The sequence below is a fragment of the Plasmopara halstedii genome (assembly GCF_900000015.1).
Source record: "Plasmopara halstedii genome assembly, contig: Scaffold_2061, whole genome shotgun sequence".
Lineage (NCBI taxonomy): Eukaryota > Oomycota > Peronosporomycetes > Peronosporales > Peronosporaceae > Plasmopara > Plasmopara halstedii.
The window spans coordinates 677,765-690,003 of NW_020188969.1; the positions used below are offsets into that span (position 1 = coordinate 677,765).

Below are 12,239 nucleotides of genomic sequence, written 5' to 3' on the forward strand. Positions count from 1 at the left end.
CTTGTTGGACTATTTGGCATGCAATCTCAGGCCTCACTTGAACAGACGTCCATGTCTCACTTAACTAATGCGAGTTCAGTGCGCCCCTTTTGCGTCGGATGCACGACCGTCAATTTCGCTTTCTTGTCATCCAAAACACTCGTTAATGACGCTCCTGGCTTTCTTGAGTGAACTTATTAAGAATCCATTGGTTCCTGCTTCGAGAATGCGATGTAACTATCCGTTTGCCTCCTTTGGCAGAGCCTCTGATTAACCAACGTGATGAGTTGTCCGTGTATAAATGCAGACTCTTCTTCTTCCCGAAGTAAAACTGCTGAAGACTTGGCAGGCTGAATCGAAGATGACGATGTCGACGTCGCTGGGTTGACATCCAATTAATAACCCAATGGGCGACATCCTGCGCTTGTTTTACCTGGTTGAATGCACGTATACCGTATTCTATACAGTGTCTCTCCAGAAACTGAAGATTAGACCGGAAGCAATCAACATCCAAAATACGCATCATACTTGTTAAGGTGCGATATATGCGGTCGGCATTATTGATTTTTGTCTGGATCCAAATCTTCGCGAGACATTGGACTATGAGTTGTACTCCTCTCCGTCCTTTGTACGCAAACCGTGCAAGCAGCTTTTCGAGGAATACCAGAAAGTAGTTAAATATCTTCACTGTCTGGTCTTGATCATGAAAGCTCACAAGGTATTGTTTTTGGTTTAGGTTGAGCGGCATGTTTGGGGTCTTGAAATTGCTGCAGATGACAGCGCCCACTTGGTGAAATGACGCATTTCTCGCAAACTCCTTCTCCCCCAATACGTTCAGTATATGACAACCAATTTGTCTCTCATATCCGTCAGCGCTATGCTGCAAATTGGATCACTAGCGCGACGCTTGGTTGTGTCGAAGCTTAGATGCTTGAACGAAGTGCCTCAGTGACCCATGGTGCACGGTCTTCGAACGACCTTCGCGCTCATCACAATGTCGCACAATAAATCCGGACACAAGTACGTGGTTCTTGAGCGTATCACACGACATGCCTTCTCTTCTTCCAACCAAACGGACGCTTTGCTGGTTTAGTACACAGCCGCAACTCACAAGGTGCCCGTCTGAGATTAAGTTTACTGCCAGTTGCGGTACGCAGTACACATTGGTGAGCTTTATTTCAACCTTGATTCCTTTTATAATCAGTGTGATTGTAATCCTTAACAACCTGGTGACTCTGAATAAATTGCCATCAGGTAATGTGCTGGATTCTCTTTATCAGTGCAATCATCATCCACTTATTGCATCTCCACTTTCCGTCAAAATGTCGACTTGCATTGCTATCAAAAGCTCTATCTTTCTAGCCAAGGTTGTCTTTGAGGTCTCTTGTCGTCGCGCAACAGTGTCTGGTTTCACCGCAATCATAATTCTTTGTGATCGCGTAGATCAAATTCGATTGGTATCTCTGTCCGCGTGACTGCCAGCGCACGTAACACTCAGCGTGAGCCAGATAGACGAGATGTCTTGCGCGGAATTTGGCAAAAATATCGTCGTTTTGTCGGAAGAGGCGAAGATGACTATCAGGCAACAGAGCAGATGATTATTCAGCTACCATTATAGAAATTTCACAAGCCTGCTTGTAAGAAGATATTTTCAATACGCGACCTCAAGGTTGCTCAAGACGCAATCGAACAAAGCGTTTGTCATCTATTAACGATCCGTTGAATAAGTAACGTGTGGTAGGAACGCGTAATGTCGCGCCGGCTTGAACATCTCCGTCCACCGAAATGCTCGGCCATATCGACACGCACGAAATACTGCCCTCCCCGAACGAAACCACCACCGCCTTTCAGGTCGTCATGCTGACAAGTGGCGGTCCTTACCGGTCGAAATTCAACGGCGTCGCCGCCGCGTTATATGACCATAAACTTTTGATGCTGTATATTTCTCGGCTTCGCATACAATCTGTATCCATGTACAATACTCTTAGGCAACATATAACCGCGACCTTGTGTTTTACATACCATGACGTACTAAGGACATATGTGTTGTCGAAAGTCGGCCGACATTGCCCACATATGATTTGAATAAACGGATTTCTTGGATTTAAGAAATTCGGGTCGAGGAGGAGAAGGGATGAAGTTCACTCTCGATGATTGTTTTTGAACGTGGTTGCCCGCTCGAAAAGATAGCGAACACTTGCTGCTTGAGCTTTTGCCAATGAGATGGTATGGAAAGTCGTTTGTACCGCTACTAAGTTATACTTTCAAACTATAACTTCATGATCTACGATTACAATGACATGAACCTGAGTTTGATTTAAAGATTTAGTTGTGACAGTTTTGAAGTCAAATTGCGTATAAAGCGTGACTAGCAGCGAGAGGCTTAAGTCAATGGCAGCGGAAAAGCTATACTATGGTTATCTTTCGACACGAAGACTCAAATGAAACAATCAATTTTTGTATCAGGCGTGATCTACTTTTCATCGTTTCGAAGCCAACTGCACGTAAAACAAAAGTTAATAGCTAACGAGGTATGAAAATCAACGATACGACGTAGTCAAAAGCACTCGGATACACAAGCTTGGTAAAGTTTCATCAATCGAAATCAACTTTATTAGTTTCCAGCATATTTATTGTACTCCAGGCAGTAACTGCGGTATCAATACTCATAAGTATCGTGGTTTTCCGAGTATTTTACTCTGGTTTATTAGAGCACCTCAAGTTACTGCGAGAATGAAGACTTGAGTATTTGCAACGCCAAATTCGTCAGGTCATTCTATCTTTTATTATTAATTGTACAACCCATGTGGCTTCTCTACCGCTGTAATTTAACATTCTGTTTGAGTATAATTTGATTTTATCTTTTGATTAAGCAAGTAGCACAGCAAACACCATCATTCTAAATATTAACTTTGTTTTCTATCGACTATAATCCTGTGCTTGTCAATCAGCAAATATCGTAAGAGCCAAAATCCGATGAATTACATGTTTTAAGCTTTAAGCTCTTTAATGCATTATAATCGCATTAAACAGTAACCAGGACTAAAATTTTCCGAGATTTATATGTACATTCGGGAATAAGTCATGATTTTAGCTACGTCGCTTTAGTGGACAAAGAATTGCCAATATTCTTTGTATAGGCTGATGTTAGAATAAATCGATAAAGTGGTTCACATAGCTGGTTCGAATATGTCCAGCTTGTTATCAGCTATTATATTTGTTAAGATCCAGTCCGAGCAGCTGATGCCGCAAGTGATTCGGCCGCAATCGACCTCATTAATCATTTACTCATTGATCAAGTAGCAGCATGCGATTCTTCCTTGTCGTGCTAATATTTGCGGCATTTACGATCACAAGTGGCACAGCTTCGTTTCGAGGCACCGATGATATCAAGACAAGATCACTTCAACAGTTTGAGACCACAAATGTCAACACCAACTCGCTGGATAACCTGAAAGAGAATACAGGCAAAGCTGCTCACCTCAACAGTGAAGAAAAATATCTCTATATCCCGTGGGCCGCTAAACTTTTTCGAAGTTCCAAGCCATTGACCTATGAAAAGTGGCTGAAAGCTCCCCTTACCTAGATTCGAATTGATGGAGACATGCAAAATCTCAAATTTAGTGTAAGGTGGCCATCATGATAGTCTTTATCGCAGTATTGTGAAATACGATGACGATAAGTCGTAGTCATACTAGTATAAGCTGTCAATATAAAGAATGTTCATGTTAAAATGAAATTGTTTCGTTGTTGAGGATGATACAAGCAAGCGATCGCCGAGTACAATCGTGCGGCATGTATGAACAGCGCCGATTGAGCAACAGCAGCACCCGATGGTGGTCATTGGGAGTATGTATTGTGGAGAATTCTCAATCACCACGCTGACCATATAATCGGTAGTGACTTTGAAGCAGCGATCCATGACATACGTAGTAGTTAATATGATGTTGTATCACGACATCGCTCCACCACTGCGCTGTTACATGCATAATGACCTCAATGTCATTCTTGCAAGACTTAAGTATCAAGTCAAATTGGCTATTTCTCGTTTCTGTTGAGACTTTCATACTGGATGTAGGTCCGAAGGAAGATAGTAGAATGTAGCAATGTAGCTACTGATTTGAATCATATTGACCATACAAATTTCCGCTGGTCGTAATGTCGTCGCTGGTCGTAATTGCGCGGCATTATTAAGTCAAGAAGTATCAGTAAATATGCTTGATTCATCGCTTGGAATGCCGTCTATTGCGTACCATTCGTCTCCAATTAGGAGCCAAGCTCAAGGTTATGGGGTACCACCGTAGTCTGACTGACGGAAAACTGAGTGCAATAAATGTATCCAAATGTTTTGCCTATAAAGTGTTTGTAGGTCAACATGGCGGTCGAGTGGCGAGCCAGACTGCCTGAAAACTGCAAGAATGATACATTACTCGAGGTGAACCATAACCTTGGAAATTTCGCGAGCAGTACGGAAAGCTGATGAGGTGGTGGTAGCATCCGCAAGACAGTCGCTTCAGATTTTTGCATGGTAGGAATGCCACTTCGACAGAGGAACTGCACACAAACTTCTGGCTTGGAAACCCCTCGATCGACACGTCATTACTGCGTCCGAAGCATAATTTATCACCACCGAAACAAGAGACAATTCCTATCGCTGTCATCAATTGGCCAAGCGATCAGCATAAGCGACTCAAGTCGGAGTACCACCAACGCCTGATTATGACCTTCTTGAGAGTGTTCCACCAACGTTTTCTCCTGGTCAGTAATCACTTCAAGACATTTCATTTTGTCAAGCGTGCTATCGCCTCGCGACCACTTGAGGACATAAGGTCTTTCAGCGTTTTGAGTAGTCCCGAGCACAGGTAGTTCTGCAACTTGTGTTCAATCCTTTTAAATTATCTACACCTTTTATGACTTGTCGTCGGGTTGACCGCTTGTGTTATAATGCGAGAAATGGTCACCGCACACCTGCAGCTTTTAATCTAAGACTCCGCTGTGGTGAGGAGCATAACCAATAACCTTTCAGAGCATCGATGCTGTTTTGAATTTGAAAGTAACATACATTTTGGATATAGTCTAACTCAAGTCTAATTCTAACTGCATCAATTTACTATGTTCATTAAAGTACGTATAACATGACGTAGGTTGACCTAAGCTTACTGAGAAGAGCTGCACAGTGTGGGTGAAGAGGTCAGCAAGGCTATAACTGATTTACTATTAACTCCAGCTCTTACTAACACAATTAATCAGTCTCACCGACTTGCAATTCATTATATGAATAACTAAGTAAGAACAATATCAATTTCTATAACATTTTCTACCCGTACTGATCATTTTTGCCTAGGACTACCTACGTCGCAAGTTTGCCCCAAACGTGAGAGGCTTGATGTTTCGCACCGTGGACATGTTAGTCGGTGTTTATGATTTTGCACCCGTAACATTCATGAGTCCGAGCAAAAGTGCATGGCACATACCTTGAGTCGCCTACCTCCTTGACTCGAAGCGTTCTTTGTAAGGTATGACGCTCTCTGTGAAGGTGTCTTTTGCACCTACATTTGAAATTATACACTGTGATAGTAAAGAGAATTTTCTCCAGGATCTGGATTTACAGAAGATTTGAGTATTGAGATAGTGTGGCTGTAACGGGGTACGAGGCCGTTATACAGTTTGTTGATTCACAACAACTTAGTCACTAATTAATTACGTGGGCACTACGCTAATTAGTAGGTGGTTACAAGTAGGTACTCATATTCTTAATTTAGATTAGATTTTGCATAAAACCACATACAATATATTCAGTCTTCATTTGATCAAGAGATGCACACACGCTTGTGGTTAAAGGGGCGCGTACGGCAGCAACGCAAGAAGGTCAAGTCTTATAGTAAAGCTATCTCAGCGCAAGAGTACGTGTGGCCAGAGGTCCCGTTACACCTGGTAGCACTTTGTAAGCAATCCACCGCCGTCATTATAGATGTCCGACTCCAGTTAATAGATTGACTTCCTAGCCCAAATGTTACCGTTGGACCACTACAAATATCTGTATTTGTCTGGCGCGGAATGGGTCGTCGTCAGCAAGATTTCTCGAATCTTTGGTGGTGAAGCCACCATTTGATTGTTACACCACGACCAAGATGTGGTCAAAAAGCACGTCGCTCGTTCATGGATTATGAAGCTGATCTTGTTGAACAAGTCTCGACAAAGGCCACAAGATACCTTTCGTCCGAGCTGATCGTCATGGCATTCATGGTATATCGTGTTGCCCTGTCGCTCCGAATTTCACCGACCCCCGGTTGTCTGAAGATGCCGCCATCTCCACGAAGCGAAGCCGCAACAAAATTCGCTGAAGATTGCGGTTAAGTCTTTCTTCGGAAAGCAAGTGGATATGACATTGGCGGTGGCGCTGGCTCACAAGGAACAGCAGAAGATCGTGTTTGCAAGGTGTGTCCTTAAAATATGTTTTCAGGCGGTAGATTAGCCTTCCTGCTTATTTCTCTTCTTGGAAGTTCTCCAAGAATTGATGGCAAAGATGTATCTTTCACCGGATGCGTCGTTTCAGAATTGTACGACGTTTTTGAAGTGGCGCCAGAGCAAACGTTCGATCTAAGACTTCGTACAAAAACATTGCAAATTGCGAGCGTTGCTGTCCGACAATTCAATTCCGGAAGACATGACGGTCAACGTATTTATGGAGGGACTCAAGATTGACCTTCCAAGACGAAGTCGCTCGTCGACAACCGACCAAACTTGAAGATGCAATCTTTGTCGCCCTTCAGGAGGATTAGCTCCAGCGACAATCGTATGATTGACCCAATAGCTCCACCGACGTGCAGCCACTGTCAAGTGGTAGTCCTGAGCCCATAAAAATGTACGCGATTGATCGCCAACAGGTAGCATGTTATGGTTGTGGCCGAAGAGAATACATCAAACGGACTGCCCGACAAAGCTTCATGGGTTCAAACCCACGGGCGTATTGCCAGCTGACTCTACTCGTGGTCGAGGAGAATGGCGCGGTGCCAGTCAGCTTGGTGGCCCTTCGGCCAATTTCGGCAGCGGTCGAGGAGGCACATCCCTCAGCAACTTCAATTTATTACACTTTCGGTGTGTTTCCTCCGTCGTCAGAAAACGCGCAGGCCCAGTTGGCGCGGGGTGGCCTACTGAGATAGAACTAGCGACTTCTCCTGCACTAATATTGTGCAGGGGAAGCCATTGGCCTTAGGAAAGTTTGACTTCTCACAAAGATGAAGAGAAAAGGATTCCTTCTTGTTGTTTTGGCAACGGTCAAAAGTACCCTTCAGAGCACTTATTGACTCTAGAGCGTCAACTTCTTATGCTTAGAGGAGGATTATCGCGAAGAATCCTCTCCTCTTCGATGCAGCATGTGCAATAATGATAGTATTCATGTCCGTCTGGCGGGTGCGATTGTTACGCAACAGAAGATCGAAGTCGATGCACGAGTCAAGTTCTTGGACTTTGACTTCAAGCCGACGTTCTCCGTCATCGACATGGGTGATCGGGATGATCTCATACAAGAATATGTGTGGTTAGAAGACCACGAGCCATGGATCGACTGGAGAACAGGCGTGTAGCTCACCGGGTAAAGTCACACCTACGAATGCTATGACCCGTCTGTGCTATCCAATAGCGCAGTAACTTCGCTATTGAAGATGGAGCTCATTAATATTGGCAATTGCTACATAGTTGTGAAGCTACAAGTCACCAGGAAGGCGCGATTTGCGACGGTAGTTGTTCAAAAACAAGTTTTTGCTCCAGTATATATATCTACTGTGGAAATCGTGGTTATTGCTACTGTGGAAGCCCTCGCTCTGGTGACTAAATTCATCGTGGAAGCTCATCACGCTCTAATAGCGAAAGCTCTTGTTCCAATATTAAAGTCTGTTGTGGAAGCCCATTATGCTCCAAATGTTAAGTTACTGTGGAATCTAATGCTCCAGTAGATAACACCACCGTGGAAGCACGTTATGCTCCAAAAGGCAAATCGATCGTGAAGGCAACAGTACACTATATTGTTGAAGCACCATATACCTCAGTAGAGAGCACTACTACGGAGATTAAGACTCCAGAAGCTAGCTCTACTGTGAGAGCACATCATAATTTGATAATATGAACTATCGTGGAATTTTAAGCTCCAGTAGATAACACTACTGTGGGAGTCCCCAAGCTCAATTCCAACGCTCCCGTAGTCGGATCAATCGTGAAAGCTAATGTTCTAGTGGTCCATAGCACTGTGGAGGCACAAGATTTAGTTTTGAACGCAGTGACGGGATTACCAGACCAGGCTCAAATGGTCCCACTGCCAGAAATATATGCTCTCACGCACATGGAAGTTCTAACCTTCCTCATGTATTTTAAAGACCCCGATAATGGCGCGCTCGCCGAAGTCGTTTTGATATGTCGTGCAAGCGCAGCAACAGAGGCATTCAATACGTTCTTAGTCTCAGATCCAAATGTTGTCAAAGATTTCTACATCGATTTGAATCACAACTGAATATATTATTCTCAAGAATCTACTTCGGTTGAAATCACAAGAATTCGCGCATTCATTATTTCCTTCATATGTCTAAGTGCACGTCAACGTATTTGAGTCCGGAGCTTCCACGCAGTCTTCCGCCAGATCGTGGTATACGACACGAGATCGATATTGAGCCAGGTGCAGGATTTGTGCTATTGCGTCAATGGTTATTGCCAACTGAGCAATCTGGAGTTGATAGACTCCTTCCTGCGCACTAAACAGCTACAGGGGTGGTTGAGAAAGAGAGTAAATCTCTTCACAGTGAGCCAGAGCTTTCCACTCGCAAAACCAATCGCAAGTGCCGCATTGAACACGCATACAACAAGTTAAACGCCAAATTGTGCCAGCACAGACCCCTATCCTCGCAGAGATGCCATTATCAACAAGATTACTGACTCAAAACGCTTCAGTGTACTTGATCTTTTATGGCAACAATCAAGTTTTAATGAATTCTCCATCAATCCCGTGTACAGCAGTGAGCACATCTAGCGATAGTGGCTTTTGATGCCACAAGTCTAATTCGCGAGCGTAGTTTAACCATCTCGTTACGCATTTATTCTGTCCATTGCGATCGCATCGATGGAGTTTATTTTGAAGACCTGGAATTGTATTGGCGTGTATGACTGAACATCAGCTATTTGCCAGCATTGAATAATGTATATTCGGCGCAGAAGAAGTACCAGTTTTGGGATGTTCTGTCAGCGTAGACTGTGTTCCGTCAGACCAAGCAAAGATCAAAGCGATCACAAAGTGGCCGACGTCAACTAACCAAAAGGACCTAAGAAAATGGTTGGATTTGACCAACTATCTCCATAACTATGTTAATATGACCCGCCCATTATCCGACTTGTTAAAGACAGGTCAAGACTGATAATAGACAAATATTTTATGTAGCCACCTTCGACGACTTCAAGTACAGCTTGCAAGCAGCACCTAATTTGGCATCACCAAATGACAATTTACCGTACAGTGTGGCGTGACGCCTCCAATTTTTCGATCATATGTGATTTGCTGTACCAAGATGTCAGTGGACAGGACCGTGCCATCTCGTGTTAGTTGAGGCAGCTGAAATGAATAACCCCGATTATGACAATATCTAGAGTTCTCCTCTTGGGCCCCAAGCCATTCGTCTTCATACCGACCACGAATCGCTGCGTACAGCAACGTAAGCGTCACAATTTTCACAACGGATGACTCGTTGGTTGTTTTTCTTTGCAGAACACGTGGCTTAGAAGCCAGGCAAATTGAACATCTTGGTAGATGTCTATTCGGCGTCCCGATTATGAATTATTCGTGATTTTCCAAGCTACTTCCAGCCAAACGACCCAACTTGTGCAGTTATTCTTAAGTGGTTGACAAGTACGGATATTTCAGTCTTCTCGACATTATTCCGGCGAGCTCGTGGTCGACCTTATCGATACTCCCTCCAGGACGGGTTATTGTACTACCAATTTTACGAAGGAGATGACTCTCGGGTTTCGTACCCGACAACAAAGACTTGAAGCAAAATATTGAGAGCACACGATTCGCCTATCGCAAGTCCACTTTTGTCGGCCCAAAATGTATGCTTGGGTTGACAAGTACCTTAGAACGAGTGAAGTTTGTCATCGTGTGAAGCCCTTCTCACACAGGCAGGCTCCATTGCTGAGTCTGCAGTACCAGCAGATTGCCGATAGTCTGTCATTTTGAACTATTCTTTGGGTGACTCCCTGATTCCGCAGGGCATAATGGTGTTTTGGTCTTTGTAGGCCGTTTTAACAAGATGGTGCACCTCGCGCCAACGGTTTGTGCCGTTGCTGGAAAACAGAGCGCTTAATTATCGACGATCATGTCTTTCGGCATCATGGACTACCAGAGTCAATCGTATCCGACCGTGATACACGCTGTAACGGGGTAACACATACCCTGGTAACAGGAATGTGTCACACCAAATGGGCGTGGTGTGACCACACCGAAACAAGGATACGGTATGGGGCTGGATAGCCAGACTCAAACATGTATTTAGATTTTATTATTATATACATATTTCAGAAAATCTATGCATTTAAAATTAGGCAGCTTTGTCGCAGATAAAAATAAATAAGGTCCAGCTTTTTTAATCTGAATCGAAGAGTTAATTAACCTTGGGTTAAGGCTATAATTACTCTTGGAGTAAGCGAATTGCGATCCGCTAAACTCGTACTTGTTCTGAGTGTAGAACGAGAGGTCGATGACCTAACTTACGCTTCCTCAAAGCGCAAAGCTACGGTATCCCCGCTGGACTTGGTAGCACATTTAGTCAAATTACACCTGAGTCGTTTATACTGATCCTCTGTGAGGATGGAACAATTTCACTCTTTGCCACAGGGCATGCAGAACGGGCATAAAGGCAATCGGTGCACGTCTAGAGGCGTTTTGAAATTGCGAAAACGCGTTGCTAGGGCACCTACAGCGGAAGATGTCTGCATCATTTGCGTCTATGACGCCACCGTCGGTGACGAATGATTTTCTCCGCCCTAAGCCGCTCATGGTGAGCGTTAAGGTCTTTGAGGGGAAAGAATGGAGAGAATCTCCTGCTAGGTGAGAGAGGTCGAAATAGCCATCGCATCCGCCATGCTCCAGACCGAGCAACAGCGCGTGGCGCTAGCCATATCAAAGCTCGGTTGTCAAGCACGAGAATGGGCACTGACATACGGCACTTCGGTCGAAGCTGCGTTTCCCTCCTGGGCGGAGCTGAAATTGCAGCTCTCACGAGTGTTCTCGCCGCCTAACCAGGCATATCGCATGCGAGCACGTTTCTTTACCGCCCGACAGGGTAACAAGGAATCGGTGGACTTTGTCCAAGAGATGCGTACTCTCACTGCCTGGATGGCAGTACATCCCCTTCCGAGGGCGGTTACAGTAACCGCCTTTAAGGAAGGCCTCCACATTGGCGTGGCCAGAATGGAAATCTTCCGTATGCATACATCTTCATTTGAAGAGGCGGTGAATGTGGCATTGAATGCCGAATTCAATTTCAAGTCGGCACTACTTGATTGGAATGCACACTCCAACAGCTCGTCGAGCGGGCCAGTGCCCATGGATATCAGCTATGCTGAGGACGACGGTTCAGAGCTCCGAGCTGCCGGGCAGCACACACAACACACGACGGTGTTTTTTCTGTGGAGACACCCGTCACCTTCGAAACGTCTGCCCCCGGCGCAAGGCGCGTCAAGGCTCTTCGAACTATCGCCCCAATGCTACCAGTCTGGTTCGTCGCGGGGATACGACACCACCCAGTAGGCGTGGGGCGACTTACTGAAGAAGATAGTGAGTTCTGTTGAGCCACAGGGGGGTAGAGGTTAACAGGGCCCAGCCCCCGCAGAGCTGCGTGCTCTTGAAAATGAAACGTGTATGCAAGCCGGGCTTGCTGGTCATGGAGGCGACTGTAAAGGGCTTCGAGAAGCCAAGGAAGATCCTCATCAATTTCGGGGAGTCGGGCAATTATGCTCGACGCTCCATGTTGGAAAGAAGTCAGCTGTATGCTAAGGCGCTGAAAGTGCGGTTGGGTGACATCGTCACTGGGGACACGTGTCACGGTCTTGAAGGTCCTTGTGGACCTCGGAGTCAAGTTCCTTGACTTTGACAGCGTGGAACGCTGTCTAGTCTTAGACTTTGATGCATGGTATGACCTCATCCTAGAAATGGTATGGCTGGAATACCATGAGCCATGGATTGATTGGAGGTCAAAGACCTTGGGTGCTACGCGCAC

General features: G+C 45.0%; 3 protein-coding genes across 3 annotated transcripts; 2 read left to right on the plus strand and 1 right to left on the minus strand.

Annotated features, from left to right (window-relative positions):
- Positions 1 to 581: 581 nt before the first annotated feature.
- Positions 582 to 1,237, plus strand: PHALS_02661 (uncharacterized protein; the record flags this gene model as incomplete). Its single annotated transcript, XM_024717083.1, has 5 exons — positions 582 to 649; positions 716 to 769; positions 929 to 999; positions 1,073 to 1,145; positions 1,234 to 1,237. 5 exons carry the CDS (start codon positions 582 to 584, stop codon positions 1,235 to 1,237), a joined length of 270 nt encoding a protein of 89 aa, XP_024582617.1.
- Positions 1,238 to 1,239: 2 nt separating this feature from the next.
- Positions 1,240 to 2,569, plus strand: PHALS_14886 (uncharacterized protein). The gene has a single exon (XM_036407114.1). The coding sequence runs from the start codon at positions 1,765 to 1,767 to the stop codon at positions 2,062 to 2,064; it is 300 nt and encodes a 99-aa protein (XP_036263371.1). The 5' UTR covers positions 1,240 to 1,764; the 3' UTR covers positions 2,065 to 2,569.
- Positions 2,570 to 3,076: 507 nt separating this feature from the next.
- On the minus strand, positions 3,077 to 5,143 carry PHALS_14888 (uncharacterized protein). Its single transcript, XM_036407115.1, has one exon. It carries the CDS (start codon positions 4,044 to 4,046, stop codon positions 3,849 to 3,851), a length of 198 nt encoding a protein of 65 aa, XP_036263372.1. The 5' UTR covers positions 4,047 to 5,143; the 3' UTR covers positions 3,077 to 3,848.
- Positions 5,144 to 12,239: the final 7,096 nt, after the last annotated feature.

Excerpts from the sequence above, each read along its gene's own strand:
- PHALS_14888 (XM_036407115.1), bottom strand. The coding sequence starts at position 4,046 with ATGAAAGTCTCAACAGAAACGAGAAATAGCCAATTTGACTTGATACTT.
- PHALS_14886 (XM_036407114.1), top strand. The coding sequence starts at position 1,765 with ATGCTCGGCCATATCGACACGCACGAAATACTGCCCTCCCCGAACGAA.